At 43.9% G+C, this 16877-nt stretch overlaps 1 protein-coding gene across 3 annotated transcripts in view; it reads right to left on the minus strand.

Annotated features, from left to right (window-relative positions):
* RABEP1 (rabaptin, RAB GTPase binding effector protein 1) overlaps window positions 1-16877 on the minus strand; it is a 102658-nt gene that overhangs the window by 17232 nt on the left and 68549 nt on the right. For all 3 annotated transcript variants that reach the window (XM_051825323.3, XM_051825324.3, XM_051825322.3), the window contains 4 exons: window positions 10723-11190; window positions 9411-9515; window positions 8760-8876; window positions 2686-2784 (listed from right to left, as the gene is read on the minus strand). In XM_051825323.3, the coding sequence (XP_051681283.2) occupies window positions 2686-2784; window positions 8760-8876; window positions 9411-9515; window positions 10723-11190 (789 nt within the window). The remainder of the gene's footprint in view (window positions 1-2685; window positions 2785-8759; window positions 8877-9410; window positions 9516-10722; window positions 11191-16877) is intronic.

Genomic DNA, 16877 nt, shown 5'->3' on the forward strand with positions numbered 1-16877 from the left:
ATCTTAACTCCTGCTGTAGCTACTCTTCTCTGAAAGGGCCTCAGACACTAAGTTTCAAGACCTGCATGGTGGCGCAGTGGGTTACGCTGCTACTGACACCAGCATTCCACACTGGAGGGCAGCTGGAGTCCCAGCTACCCCACTTCTGATTCAGCTTCCTCCTAACGTGCCTGAGAAGTACCTGGGTCCCCACCACCCCTGTGGGACACAAGGATGGAACTCCTGGCTGCTGGCTTCAGCCTGGCCCAGATCTGGCTGTTGCAACCATTTGGTAGTGACCCAGGAAATGAAAGGTATCTCTGTATCTCTCTTTCTTGCTCTGCCTTTCAAATACACAGATCTTAAGGAAAAACAAGTTTCTGTTTCCCAGCACAGGCAGCATTCGTGGCTTGCCTCACGCAATCCTCCTTCCACACGTGCTCTGCCACTGCCATCTGCTGCCCTCACAGCTGCCAAACCCTCGGAGCCACCCAGGCGTGGACTTGAACTCCTTCACCGTGAGCTAAGTGACGCTTTGCTTGTTATTCAAAAAAGGAGGAAGGGGAGGAGGAGCAGGCATTAAGCCCAGCAGTTATGACACCCACATCTTAGTACCCAAGTTCTATTTGCAGCTTGGGCTCCTGTCTCCACCTTCCTGCTAACGTAGAACCCTGGGAGACAGCAGGAGATGGCTCAGGTATTGGGTCCCAGGGCACTGAGAGAGTGAAGCAGCAGATGGGTGCTCTCCGTCTCTCAAATAAGTAAATTTTAAACACAAAAAATCACTCATGGTAATTCTGAGAAAAGGATAAAGTTCAAGTATTCGTGTTTACAGAACTCTAATTTTGGCAATTCACTAATTTCACCTGCAACACATTCATTTTAGGTGTAATCAACTTGAAAACTGTTGTAAAAGCAGATGTTTCTAAAAAACCAAGAAGGAAAAAGATGCAAGGGAGGCTGCCGCCACGGCTCACTTGGCTAATCCTCCACCTGCAGTGCCGGCACCCTGGGTTCTAGTCCCAGTTCTGTTCCAATTGCCCCTCTTCCAGTCCAGCTCTCTGCTGTGGCCCAGGAGGGCAGTGGAGGATGGCCCAAGTGCTTGGGCCCTGCACCTGCATGGGAGACTAGGAGGAAGCACCTAGCTCCTGCCATCAGATCAGCGTAGCGCACTGGCTGTAGCGGCCATTTTGGGGATGAACCAACAGAAAGGAGGACCTTTCTCTGTCTCTCTAACTCTGCCTGTCAAAAAAAAAAAAAAAAAAAGATGCAAGGGAACAAAGGAGCACAGAAGTCCCAACACCATCAAACCTCGTCAGCATTTAGCAGGGATTTTCAGCCCAGTGGTTACTATTCCGCATTCTCTACTGAGAAAATAAGGCCTGAAACTCTGCAGGCAACAGTCACGACGCGAGGCTTCCCAGACTCAGGGTCAGCTCACAGGCCTTTCAGATGCTGACCCAATGCCGATCAAGACAAACTGTTGGGGAGTGGGTGTTTGGTCTAACGGTTAGGATGCCACGTCCCACATCAGGGGCCTGGGTTTGATTCCTGCTCCAGCTGTTGACTCCAGCTCCCTGCCGATGCTTACTCCGGAGGCAGTAATGGCCTGAGTTCTAAGTTTCTGTCACCCACATGGAAGACCTGAACTGAGTTCTGGTTCCCAGCGTCAGCCGCAGACCAGCCCAGTGGATGGGGACGCTTGCATCTGCTGTCTCTGCCTCTCAACAAAGAAACAAAAACCATTCCCACTGAGATGCTTTTTAAAAACACCACCTGCCCTGGGGAGAACTGGGCAGGAGGTGTTGTGTAGGGGCGTCCCAGCAGGGCCAGCTCTGCTCTGACTCACACAGACCATCAGATGAAGGTCCCAGCCTTGAGAAGAAGGCAGGACTGGGCAAATGTGGCCAGACCAGAGAGCAGGCCTCAGGCCTGGGCACTCTTCTGTAAAGACTCCAGGCCACTCTTGGCACGGGAAACTCTGCCATGGTCCCTCTCAGAACTGAGAGCCTTCTGGAATGTCGCCAGCAGTTACAATACATAACGTACATACATTTTTTCATAATCCATGAAATTAATGAAGTTACTCTCAGTAAATGGAGCAGCCCAGAAAAACCACAATGACTGTTCAAAAACTGCGCCAGCAATGCTCTGAGATTTTAACTTTTTAGCTTGTATTTTCAACTGAAAACTAAATGTTGGTCCTGCTTTATCGTTCAGTTTCCCTAATCAGAAAAATAAGTTTAAACGAGAGAATTTTATGTTTTGGTTAGGAGGTAATTTGTTGTTTGTCAAGATTTATTTATTTGAAAGGCAGAGTGGCAGGGAGAAAGAGACAGGGAGAGATTTTCCATCCCCTGGTTCACTCCTCAAATGGATGCAACGGTCGGAGCTGGGCAGGCCAAAACCAGGATCCAGGAACTCCACCCGAGTTCCCCACCCAGGCAGTAGGGGACCACGCACTTGGGCCGCCTTCTGTTGCTTTCACAGGCACACTGGCAGGAAGCTGGATCAGAGGCAGGATGTGGTTTAGCCTGCTGGGCTCCAAGATCAGCCCTGTGCAGGTGTCTGTAGGCACTGGACAACATAACAAGAGAGCATGAAGAGCAATGAAGAGAGCGCAATGGAGTCCTAACAATGATGATTTCACCACAGAACAAAAAGGAATACAAAGCACAGGCAATGTCTATTCAAAATGTAACTTACCATCTGGTCCTGAACATCCCTCTTTGCCTGGGAAAAGCCCTGTTGCAACTCTTCAAGTAAGATCTCAGATGCTTGGGCTCTCAGGACAAGTGCAGAGATCTTTTCAGAAAAAGCACACACAGAAAATACACAGTTAGGAAACAAGTTATTCTCAAACTAACTCTTCTATCTCCTGATCTTTCAGTGTCAAGAACCGGCATTTAATCCATTCACGGCAGCTACTCGTCACTCTTTCTACAGTGTAGAGTGCAAACCCTCAGCCTTTTGGAGCAACACGAGGCAGCGCCAAAGCCCTGAGACATGCACTGCCCACCACACACAAACAGCACCATGTGGGCCTCCAGACGCACCCGAACCCACACAACCCAGATACTCTTTATACAGGAGCTAAAAAAATACAACAGAAATCTGAAACCCTGTCCACATACACAAAAACACACATTTAAAGGATAAATGAATTTTTCTGAACTAGTTGCTGTCTCCTAAAATGGTTTACTTAAGAGCAATATACACATGTGCACACGCACGCACACACACACACACAGAGTAATATACACATAATTAGCATTGCTGAACTCTAAGCTCCATTTAACTATTAATCTTCTCAAGAAGGAATTTATCTGCAAATTGTAACTCAACACATAAAAACAACAGATAGGGATATAAGTTTTTAGACATCTTAAAATTATTGTCAGAATTCTACTTCTAATGCTCACATACTAGTCAAGGATTTACAAGACAAAACTTACAATTGTCAGAGAGCTCGAAACAATGAAGAATAACCAAGTAGAAACGGTAAGCTAGAAATATCAATTACCTAAATTAAAGAGTCAACAGACAGGGGCTGACACTGTGGTTAAGCTGCTGCCTGCAGGGCTCACATCCCACGTGGGCATCGATCTGAGTCCCGGCCACTCCGTGTCGGATCCAGCTCCCTGCTCATGCACTTGGGGAAGCAGCAGAGGATGGCCTAAGTGTTTGGGCCCCTGAACCCACATGTGAAGCCTGGAAGAAGCTCCAGGCTGTTGTAACCATTTGGGGAATAAACCAGTGGGTGGAAGATCTCTCTTTCTCTGTTTCTCTGTTTCTCTGTATTTCTAACTTATAAATAAATAAATAAATCTTTTTTAAAAATTAAAAAATTTGACAGGCTAACAGATAAGTTATATTTGGAGAGAAAATTTGTGAACTAGAACACAGACTTAAAGAAAATAAAGACAAAAAGACAAAACACAGAAAAGTTAAAAGACATTTTAATGCAATGAGAAGTTCTAATGTGCATAGTTGAAGAAATAACGGCCAAAGGAACGACGGTCTTATTTCACGCCTAGATATGCTCGAGAGAAATGAGTCCACATGTCTACAACAGACATGCAGAAGAATGCTCACAGAAAACCTGAAGTAGACAAACTCTAGGAACAGCCTCAGTAGCCCTCAGCTGTAACACGGGTAAATCACGGTCTAGTCAGACTACTCACAAGCATTAAAAGTTACTGATACACAAAGCAATATGGTTGAACCTCAGACACACACAAATATACAGACATATGTTTATATATACATATATGATGCCATTTATATGAAGCTCATACAAAGTTTACACAGGGTCTACATCAAGTTCAAGAACAAGTAATACTAAAGCAAAGTGTTAAAAGTCAGAACAGTGGGGCCAGCATTGTGGCACAGCAAGCTAAGTCACTGCTTGGGACACCGTGTTCCATACTTGAGTGACGGCTCACGTCCCGGCTATTCCGGCTTCTGAGCCAGCTCCCTGCTAATGCACTTGGGAAGCAGCAGATGAGGCTCAAGTACCTGGGTCCCTGCCACCCGTGGGGGGACCCAGGCAGAGTTCCAGGCTCCTTGCTTCAGCCTGGCCTCGCCAGGGCTGTTGCAGCCAGTTGGGGAATGAAATCAGCAGATGGAAGATTCTCTCCCTCTCTCTCTCTCTGCCTTTCAAATACATGACTAAGTAAATCTTTAAAAGACAAGTCAAAATACTGGTGGCCTGCACAGGTTGATGGGATATTTACTAACTGGGAAAAGGTAAGAGTGAATTAGAAATAGTCTTAGAGTGATTACCCTGGCAGCATTTTTCACATGCTACAAATTGAACACTTGATAACTATGCACTTTATGCTGTGTATATCTCAATAAAAAGTTTTTAAAAAAGACATAAACAGCTAAGGATTTCCAATTATGATTTAAGACACCAAATTCAGAGATCCAAGGAAACCCTCTGATCACTCCACACAGGAAAAACATGAAGAAAAATACACCTAGGTCTAGCCTAGTAACACTGCTATAGCAGAAGACAAAGAACATCTTCAACATAGCCAGGGGAAAAACAGCGCTTTACCTTCAAAGGAGCAACAACAAGACTGATAGCTGACTTCTCATCAGAAACATGGAAGCCAGAAGCAATGGAATAATAAACTTCAATGTGCTGAAAGAAAATAACATAAGTTCTGAGAATTCCATACCTGGCAAAAGTATCCTTCTTGAATAAAAACACAAAGCATGTGGCACAGCGGGTTAAGCTGCCACTTGCAATGACAGCAGCCCATATCAGAGAGCCAGCTGGTGCCACGGCTGCTCTGCCTCCAATCCAGCTTCCTACTAATGCACTTGGTAAAGCAGACGATGATGGCCCAAGCACTTGGGCCCCTGCACCTACGTGGAGACCAGAATGTGGTTCCTGGCTCCTGGTTTGGCCTGGCCCAGTCTTTGCAACAGTGTAGCAGCAGACAGAAGATCAACTGACTGACATCTCCACGCCCTCTCCCATTCCATTGTCCTCCCTTTCAGAAATAAATCTTTAAAAATGAAACAAATAAAAAGATTATGTCTAGGGCCGGCATAGTGGCTCACTTGGTTTATCCTCCACCTGTGGCACCAGCATCCCATATGGGCGCCAGGTTCTGTCCTGGTTGCTCCTCTTCCAGTCCAGCTCTCTGCTGTGGCCCAAGAAGGCAGTGGAGGATGGCCCAAGTGCTTGGACCCTGCACCTGCGTGGGAGACCAGGAAGAAGCATCTGGCTCCTGGCTTCAAATCGGCGCAGCGCCAGCCGTGGCAGCCATTTGGGGGGGTGAAGCAATGGAAGGAAGACCTTTCTCTGTCTCCCTCACTGTCTATCTGTCAAATAATAAAAAAATATGAGAACCAAGACCTCCGGTGCTATCCGAGACAGTATATGTCCACTAAGGCTTTTCTTTCCCATCGAGCCAAAAACTCTGGACAAAACACAGAAAAAGCATCTACCCAAGGACTGAAAAATAAAAAAAGCAGCCAGACCAGGGCGGGGAATCATGACCAGCAGGATCCATACAGATGTTTTCTAGTTTGCCACAGCTGTGCCACTTTCACAGTTGCAGCAGCACAGCAGACCAATCTTTCTGGCCACAGGGCCAGGAACAGGGTGGCCAAATGGCCTGAAGGTGATCTAAGCAAGGAGACAGCTAGAAAAAAGATCCCCTAATTCCATATATGAACCAGCCCAATTCCCATACTCACGCCTGAGCTGTGTACACGGGGCCACACACAAAGCAGCACGGCAAAGGCTTTTAAAATGCAACTAGAATTACCGCTCACAGAAGGCACACTACAACCTGGAAAGTGACCCTGATCAGGCTGTCTGCCTGCTAAGACAAAATAAAAATTCAACTTCCTCCAGAGGACTTTAACAGAACTCAGAGTCTCACAATAAAACATTCCCCATTTCCAGGGAGCAGTATGAAAGTACCTGACGTAGACCAATTCTCAAGAGCAAGGAAAATCGACAGCTGCCAACTCCATGATGACCGAGGTTGGAATTATCAAGGATTTCCAAGTAGCTGTTAGTACTTACCTAGCGAACGCTTTTGCAACAAACGAAAGGATAGCTCTTAGCAGAGAAATAAAAACATAAAAAAGAATCAAATGAAAGTTGTATTATAAACCACTGTGTAGAATTTGATACCAAAATAGAAAAATAGATCAACTATATCTGTCCCTGAAACTAGTCCACACGCATATTATATCCATGCAACAGATGACAAAGAGGACCTTGGAGAGCTTATGAAAGAAACAAAATTACCTACATCACATAATCTAAGATGTCTGTACACATCAGTTCTAGATGGATTTCTAGATAGAGTTATGAACAACTACAAATAATGAAGTTTCTACAACATATATGAAAGTATTTTTATAACTCCTGGGTAGGAAAAAAAATCTTAAAAAAAGGGACAAAAATCACTTAAAGATCAATAAATGTGACCATACTAAAATTAGGAACTTCTGTTCATCAAGACATTATAAATAAAAATTTGAGCTACTGAGTAGAAAACATTTGCAATGCCTGTCACCCGGCATTTTGAAGAACTAGCAAATCAAGAACAAAAACCACTAAAAAGTAAAATGAAACAGACAATCCTGTAGAAAAATCAGTGCAAGACTTCAGTGGGCATCTCTCTCACATACACACTCACATACACATACACACTCACATACATACACTCTCTCTCTTACACACACACTAAATGGCCAATATACATGAAAACTGCAAAATAACTTCAATGGTCATGAGAGAAATTCAAACCAAGCCATAATGAAACACTCTTCATTACACACCCACCAAAAAGACAATAATTCAAGTAACAATTATAAAACGAAGCTTTTCAAGACCAGGGACCCACAGGAATGGTCGTACATCGCTCTGGGAGCGTAAACTGTTACAACCACTGTGGAAAACGGTCTGGCATCATGACGTGCTCATGCTGAACGCCACTCTGAACACTCTGACTCAGTCATTCCACTCCGAGACGTATGAGGACACTTCAAAAAGTGTGTGGAAAACAGAATGAAAATGAATCTTCAACACGGCAGACACATACTATGGAAAATCTTTGTGTGGATTTCAAAATCATTTCGCACCAAAATAAACCTATCTTTTAACTCTATTTTCCATGAACTCTTTGAAGTATCCCTGTGTTCAAAGCAGAAACACACCCACTCAGCCTCATACTGAAGTCCCAAAGCAGCATCATGCACAACTTCCCCAAACCAGAAATGACGACGATGCTCATCCATAACAAGACGAGAGGCTGGTAACCCAGACAACAGCACCAGTGCACGACAACAGGACGAACCACTGTGTGGATCACACCGGTAAATGCAGACAAATAATATGGGTTGCTTAGCTTTTTTTTTTTTTTTTTTTAAATTAAAAAACAGCTACATATAATGGAGTTGAGGCAGTAGTTACCTGGGAGGAGCTATAAGCAGAGGGGGAAAGTACTGGCTAATGTTCTGTTGCATAGTCTAGACAGTGCTTGCACAGATGTAGTTCCTGTACGTTTGGTACATCTATTTATGTTAGGACTTTTTTTCCTTTGTATACTATACTTTTAAGAAGTTAAAAAGAATTAGTATCTTTCTAGTTAGCAGGTTTCTTGTGCAGCAGAAAAATCTAATAAAAATAAAAGGGGAGAGGGCCGTCACTGTGGCACACTGGGTTAATCCTCTGCCTGTGGTGCCGACATCCCATATGGGCGCCAGGTTCTAGTCCTGGTTGCTCCTCTTCCAGTCCAGCTCTCTGCTATGGCCTGGGAGTGCAGTAGAGGATGGTCCAAGTGTTTGGGACCCTGCACCCACATGGGAGACCAGGAAGAAGCTCCTGGCTCCTGGCTTTGGATAGGTGCAGCACTGGCCATAGCAGCCATCTGGGGAGTGAACCAACGGAAGGAAGAAGTTTCTCTGTCTCTCTCTCTCTCTCTCTCTCACTGTCTGTAACTCTGCCTGTCAAATAAATAAATAAAATCTTAAAAAAATAAATAAAAGGGGAAAGGAGAAGCAGAGGCTTCCGATATATATCCATTAACTATTTCAAAAATATTTCATAAAAAAAATCTGTAAAATAGGCACCACAAAAAATAAAACAAACAAACAGGCACCACACACCACACACCCACACAAAACAGCAAGACAAAACCTGACAAATCTTCAGGGCAACAGAAACATGACCACATTCTTCAAATTTGTTTTCATTGCGATACGCCAGTCATCTGCCTTGGGCCACACTAGAAACCCTCGTTTACCTGATGACTGGAGTCCTCCGTGCTCTGCTTTATGAAGTCTTCCAGCTCCTGTTTATCCTTCATTGTCTTCTCCAACTGGTCATTAGCCTGTCTTAGCATCACCTGCAGCTTTTTCACCTGTATTATTTTAAACGTCAATTTAGGACAAAGAACCAGAATTCTTTATAAAAATTTTTAAAAGCTTAACTCCATAATTTTTAAAAATGGTTTACCTTTGTCTTGCTGAGAAATATCATAAAAAGACCTCAAGAGACAACCACCTGTTCTGTACTATATAGCTGACAAATCATTTTTCACATCCATGATCTCACTTCAAAATGTCTGCTTCTCCTCTGGTCTGCAGCACTGGCCTCCCTCTCTCAACCCTGTCCTCTGCCTCAGACCCGCAAGCCATACTAACACCCTAACTCCTACAGAAGTCACGTCACACATTTCCCCTACCTAAAGGCACTAACTGCCTCCCAAAGCCCTCTGGGTAAAATTTAAGCCCCTTCAGTCACTGCCTCCCCCTCAAAGGCCTCATCACAGTCTTCCTCGACAGCTTTCTGTCCTGTCTGTAACACACCGGCCACCTCACCTGCTGGGACTTCCCTGAACACATCACCGGCTTTCGTGACTCTGCGCGTGCGCCTTTCATAAAGTGAAGCTCACCTGCTCTCTCGTTTCAGCCTCCTGGATTTGGAGTCCTTGTAACTGTTTTTCATAATTGGAACACATATCGCAACGTCTACCAAGTTTATTTCCAGCATTATGTACCTGAAGGGCATCAAAATCACCTCTTATCAGGCAAAACAAAACCATTCTGGATCACACATAGAGGGACATATGCTAGAGGGATGCATAGGCAGTCTTACTGATGTTGCTCAAAATGTCACATGGAGTAAACAAGTTCTCCAAGGATTTAGGGAAGAAGTTACAATGGAAGTTTGGATCTAAAAAGTCACAATCTCCAGTGCATGCATGACAGTGGAACAAGGGACACAACGCACTGCCAAGAAGCTAAGGACCACAAAACACATCTGAGGAGAACACAGAGAAAGCAAAGGTGACCCCCTCTGTGGCACCCACAGCTGAAGTCAGTACTACTCACCCAACAGGGAGGGGAAAACAGTGCCACTCTCCCCTTTCACCAGCTCCAACTACAAGCGGGTGTGACAGTGTTAGGTAGCGCTTTCTCATGTATGCTTTGCATGAGACCAAGGAGAACAGTTCCTTTCAGGTTTAATGAGCTGTTCCAGTTAATTACCAATTTGGTTCTTTAAAGAGAAGCGGCCCTGAGTAGAGGAAAGCACTAGAAATCAAAAAACCTGGATTCTAACCCAGGATTTGCTACAGGGTCAAGGGAAACACTTGGGCAGATCATATAACTGTTCAGGAACACTTTTTCTCATCTACACTGGGGACAATCATATCCTGTTTGCCTCATGATGATCAGAAAGCTCAAAGAGAGGAGGTGTGTGAAAGGGCTTTGTAAACTACAAAGAATTACGCAAGTGCACAGCTAAACTCCCATCTCCCAACGCTCTGGCTTTGCAAATACTCCCAGGAGGAAAATTAACCTCATTAAGGCTGCCTTTTTTTCTCTCCCATGTCTTCCACCCCCTCTCCACATTGCCTGCCGACAAAGATTTGCACTGTAGATTTAAAATAAGATTTTAGAAAACTGCAAACCAAATTCAGGCTACTGAAACTCAGCGATGCTAGTCAGGCAGGTTGTTCCAACTTCAGGGGTGTCACTTTAGGCAGAGACGCTCTCACTCAATGCTATTAGCTCTCTGTCACAGTCACCCGGATTAGCCAAAGCAGGCTATGACCAGGGGCAGATGATGGGCGTTAACACTCACTTGCTGGCAATATGTGCTTGCATCAATTTCAAGACTATCTCTGAATGAGCAACAAATCCCAGAGCTACTCAGTGTCCCGCAGAGTGAGCAAAAGGAAAAGCATCAGAGAGGCCCCATACCTCTTTCTGCAGGAGGTTCCACTCCGTCTCGCTGACCAAGCGATAACCACTGGGGGACATGTAGGCATTCTCCATGCCCTGGGTAACGCTGGAGAGGAGGGATGCCGTCTCTTCTTGTTCTGGTGTCATCGCCTTGATTGCTCTCTCCTGATCTTTGGTTAACATAAACCCACTAGGCATCTGTAGTGACCCAAGGGATACAGTATCAAAGTTCTCAGACACGGAATCTGCTCCTACCAGTGGTCCAAAATCCGACTCGTCCAGGTTTCCAGCAGACTTTGCTTTGTAGTTATAGCCTAAAGCTTTGGATTGCAAAGAGCCTGAGGTTCCCAGGCTGTCCGTAGACTGCGCTCTCCTGAGTCCATCTTTAAACATGTCATTGTCCGACTTACTGAATGGGTCTCCAGATGGTAACAACAGGTCTGCATCTAAGGAATGGACTGAACCATGGGTGCTGTCTAAATGCTCCTGAAATGCGAAAACACATATTGCCAACTTAGACAATTCTCTGCATACCATAATATATTAAGCACATGTTAACACATAACAGTGAATGTGTTACCTTCATTTAATCATTGAACAAACATTTATTGAGTGTCTTCTATATGCTGGGTACCAATCTAAGCCCTCAAGACCCAACCGTGAGCAAGACACAATCTCTGACCCCCAAGATGCACAGAGTTCCATGAAAAAAAAAAAAAAAGTAAGCAGGCACTTAGAAAACTGTCTGAAATAAAATGATGAATCCTCTGGGAGCTCAGGGAGAGAAATTTACCCAGACTCAAGGAGTTGGGGAACTCAGTATTAGTAATGTCAAGTGTGTCTGTTATTTACCCAAGTGGAAATATCTACATAATAGATGGGCACAGAGACTTGGGAGAAACCATTATATCATGACAACGGCTAAGGCAGAGCACTGAGATACATCAACATTCAAGGGACAGGCCGAGAAAGGAGTAGTCAGTAGTACCGGAAGGAAAATGAGAACGTGGTATTCTAGAAACCAAGTTTCAAGAAAGATGTACTCAATACATTAAAAGTGGTCCACTAAACAAAAGAAACAAGAGGTAAAAAGTCCAATACTGAGTGATTTCACTTGTACCAATGTCCCAAACAGGCAGATCCACACAGGATAAAGCAGATCTGACTGGGGTTGGGAGGGAATGGGGAGTACATCTTCTGTGGGTTTGGGGGTCTACTTTGGGGTGTAACAATGTTTTCACATCAGACAAAGGAGGGGGCTGGTGTTGTGGCACAGGTTAAGCAACAACCTGCGACACCAGCATCCCACATGAGAGTGTCAGTCTGAGTCCCATCTGCGGTGCTTCTAATCAGTCTCCCTGCTAACATGCCCGTGAAGGCAGCAGTTCATGGCCCAAGTACCTGGTCCCTTGCCATTCACATGAAAGATCCAGTTGGAGTTCTGGGCCCCTGACTTTAGAATGGACCAGACCAGGCTGCTGCAGCCATTTGGGGAATGTGCCAGTGAATGCAAGAACGGTTTCTCTCCCTCTCAGAAGCAGAGCAGTCAGAACTCAGAATCAGCACTCCAAGGCATCTTAACCCACTGCACCATACTGTCAGCCTGTTAACCAGCTTCTTGACCACTAGGCCAAAATCTACCCCATCTCAATTCCCACAGCAAATGTGCTACAACATATTTCCAAAGGAAAATAAGCAGACCAGTGTCATTACATAATACAGTTGCACAGTTAGGAAAGAAAAACAAGGAAAGTTCTACGATTTTTAAGTTTTTCTTAAACTAAATTAATCCAATGTAAAGGATTACCCTTATATGTTAATATCCTTTCTACTTTTTGTAATTGACCTTTCTTTTACAAAAAACAGGAGAGTTGGGGCCAGTGCTGTGGCATAGCAGGTAAAGCCGCCGCCTGCAGTGATGGTATCCCATATGGCCTCTGGTTCGAGTCCCGGCTGCTCCACTTCCGATCCAGCTCTCTGTTATGGCCTTAGAAAGCAGTACAAGAGGGCCCACGTCCTTGGGCCTCTGCGCCCAACTGGAAGAGGCTCCTTTGGATTGGCACAGCTCCAGCCGTTGCGGCCATCTGGGGAGTGAACCAGTGGATAGAAGACCTCTCTCTTTGCCTTTCAAATAAATAAATCTTTTTTTTTTTTTAAAGGAGACTGTGGAATATAATTGGTTTTTTCGTGTTTTAAAAAATAATTCCTAATATGTGATTTTTTTTTGCTTTTGTCATCTTTCGCTCAGTGTACCACATTTAATGTATATGTTATTTAAATATAATACAAAGTTGACATGAGGCAGGCTTTCAACCTACTGATTAAGATATCTATGACTCGTATTGGAGTTCCAGAGCTCAACATCTGGCTCTGGCTCCTGATTCCAGTTTCCTGCTAATGCAGACCATGAGAGGTAACAGGTGACAGCTAAGTAATTAGATTCTTGATAACCACATGGAGGACCTGGATGTCAACTTCCTGGACCCAGTCCCAACCATTGTGGACATTTTGGGAGTGAATTAGTAGATGGAAACTCTCTCTCTTAAAAATAAACTTTTTTAAACTTGACTTTTATGTTGATTCCTATTTTTACTCATTTGAAGTTCACATGTCTAAGAACACAGATCTAGTATATATGGCTAAAGTCCCAAATAAGCACTTTAATCAAACTTGGAATAAGAACCCATTCCATTAGCCTACAAAGGAACTTAACACCTATTACTATCACATAGGGTTCTGCAATGACACCAAAGAGGGAAGTGAATAGGGACAGAAAAGTTGCAAAGGACGTTTTTCAAACAACTTAATACCACACTGGCAATAGTATAAGAAACATACACTCTGGGAGAAGTGTGAACTGCTCTTGTGTTTCTGAAACATGACTCAAGAAAACGTCCAAATACCTTTTACATGCTTGAATTTAGCAGATCCTTTCCTAACAACTGTAACTAAGAAAATAATCAGATACAGTCATGATGATTTTTGAACAAGGAAGTTACATATAGTATAGCATTATGGCATGACAATGAAAACGTTTATAGTGAAGAGAAGAACTTGACTGTATCAGCATGTCAGTCATGGTTTTCATTATCACATGATGTTGACCTGGTGTGGTCCTTGCTGACTGAGGAGACTCAGTCTCTCCGGGCTAGCTAATGTCAGAGATAACAACACCTGCTGGTGAAGATGTCTCTCACACACACCAAGCCACTATCTCCCCTTCCCTCAACCAACCTGAGGCAGGAGGGGCTACACAGCTAGAAACAATTCTTATGTCACCAGATCTGCTGGGACGACTCAAACAATCCCAAACTATGTCCCTTCCCTCTTGCACTTCCCAGAGAAATCTCAACAGTGCTTTGGCCCACGTTTTCCTCTCACCCCTGCTTCTGCCTCCTGACCAGCCCTGGTGCTTCTCTGTGTGGCCTTGCAGGGTGTGCTGTCCCTACGTTCCTAGGGGAACAGTAACCTAAACTTTTCTTCCAAAAGCACCGGCTTCCCCTTGTCAGCATCACTCTGTCACCTTGATAAATCAAAGCCCAGCACAGATCAGTAAGAATTTCAAAGCAACCATGGTACATGTACACACCAAAATTCTGTCAGTAAATATTATTTAGGGAGAAACATGTAATGATGTGCCAAAACTTTAGAGTATAACTGGAGTGGGAGGGAGAGGATTTACATAAAAATTATGTAGTTATAATGGGACTATGTTTAAAAAGTGTAAACAGAAAAACATCTATGTTATTTTTGGGAAAGAAAACAGAAAAATGAAGAAGATAAATGCATCCCAAAATGTTAGTAATGGTTCTTTCCAGGTGGCAAGATAATCTACCAGTCATTTTTATTCTACAAGACTTTTTTCTGTACTTTCCAAATCAACATTCAAACTGCAAAATACAAGATTTGAAAGTCTAAAGAGTATTTCAATGTTGAAAAATAATACCACACAAATATGTTAGATGGATCTGTTAAGACAAAATCAAGAATAAGAAAAATACTTCAGTGTAAATCACAATGAATTTCCCTTCCCTGTTTTCCCGCTTTTGAAACATTCCTGGGTAGATGACTGAGTGATACAAAAAATATGTAACATTGACTGTACCAAAAATTGAGACATTCTCCTGGGAATCTATTACAAAAAAAAAAAAAAAAAAAAAAAAGCACAGAATCAGGTCAAGTGTTTCCCAGTGAAGTCAAAAACAAAGAATGTACAAAAACAAGTACATCACACTTTTCAGCATCTACTAGAGTTTTTTTTTAACAGTTTAAAATTTTCTATTTATTTTCTTCTGATTTGAAAGGCAGACAGAGGAAGAGAGAGAGAGAGGGACCTTCCATCTATTAATTTACTCCCCAAATGTCCACACCAACCAGAGTTGAACCAGGCTAATGCCAGAAGGCAGAAAACCAACCCAATCCAAGTCTCCTATGTGCGTAGCAGGGACCCAAGTACTTGAGCCACTGCCTGCCTCTAAGGGTATACATTAGCAAGAAGCTGGATCAGAAGTGGTGCTGGGACCAGAACCCAGGCACTCCAAAATGGGATTGAGTCTCAACTGGCAGCTTAACCACTAAGGCAAATGCTCGTCCATAAAAAAGCTTTTTAAAATGCCAATCCATGACCAGAAATAGAAGTCACCAGGAAGCAGATTATCCATGGCTAAGAATAAATCTGCAAACTAAACAGAAAAACGATCCCTTTGAAAGAAAAGACCTTTATTCAACTTAAGTGAAATTCATTCACCAAGCTGGGAGAGTACAGAATTCTAAATAGCAGAAACAGTACAAACGAGGCAAGTCTACATGGCCAGTAAGCAGAAAGATCTGGCTAAACTGAGGGAACAAGGCCAGAAGACACACTCAATTGGCAACGCCCTTGGACACCAGTTTTCCCATAAAGGTAGTTAAAAGTAGTAGTTCTTTCTCTGAGGAGATTATCAGCATGAGTTTTGAAGGATTTCAGAAAGGCAGAGGGAGATAAGCATTCCAGATGAAGGAACCATCTTGCAAGGTGGAAAGAGTAGCACAAGACAACAATCAATGTGGTTAAAACTGAATCCAGATTCTGAAGGGCCTCACCTGTATGAGTAAGAAATGTGTATTTAATTAAGTAGCTAATGGGAGAAAATGAATCTGGGCCAGCGTTGTGGCACAGGTTAAGTTGCCACCTGCAATGCCAACATCCCATACTGAAGTGCCAGTCTGAGACCGGATACTTTGCTTCCAATTCAGCTCCCTGCTAATGCACTCGGGAAGCAGTAGATGATGGCCCAAACTATCATCCAATTGATGTAGGAGACACAGGCAGAGTTCCTGACTCCTACTTTCTACCTGGCCCAACCTTGGCTGCTGCAGTCATTGGGAGAATTAACCAGCAGATGGAAGACCTCTGTCTCTTCCTCTCCATCACTCTGCCTTTCAAATAAATATTAAAAGAAGTAAAAGAGAGAGAGGAAGAAGGAAAGAAAGGAGAGAGGAGAAAAAGGAAAGAGGGGACAGGGAAGAGAAGAAAGGACAGGAGAGAAGTGGAGGGGAAGAGGGAGAAGGGGAGAAAGAATGTCCTTCAATTTCTCATAGTAATGCAGTGGGAAAATGGAGCGGGAAAGGCTGCAGAGAGATACCCAGTGAGGAGATCCTCACCACACACACCACAGTGAGAGGTGAGGAGGCCACAGGAACACTTATGTCTTCCACCTCCAGATCTCTCTTCTCTACCCATTCCCAATACCTGAAATGTTCTGCTATGCTTCATCACAATCTGCCCCAACCTCACCCACTGTTCTCAGGGCTTAAGACCTAACACTGGTTAAAATACATACACATGCTATAGAGAGCTAAGTGTTTAGATACTTTTGATCATCTCTTATCAATAAAAACCTCAAAGTATTACTAACCTTTATCATTTACATCAAAAAATTTTGCAGACAATATTTAGAGATTTATTGTAAGGGATTAAACTCTGGAACTGGGTTGGTGCTGCAGCACAGCAGGTTAAGCATCCCACATGGGCACTGGTTCAAGTCCCAGCTGCTTCACTTCTCATCCAGCTCCCTGCTGATGACCTGGGAAAGCAGCAGCAGATGGCCCAAGTGCTTGGGCCCTTGTACCCAAGTGACAGACCTGAAGAAACTCCTGGCTTCAGCCTGGCCCAGCTCCTGCCGTTGCAGCCA

The sequence above is a fragment of the Oryctolagus cuniculus genome, chromosome 17 (genome assembly GCF_051225735.1).
Source record: "Oryctolagus cuniculus isolate XC-2025 breed Fujian yellow rabbit chromosome 17, ASM5122573v1, whole genome shotgun sequence".
Taxonomy (NCBI): Eukaryota; Metazoa; Chordata; class Mammalia; order Lagomorpha; family Leporidae; genus Oryctolagus; species Oryctolagus cuniculus.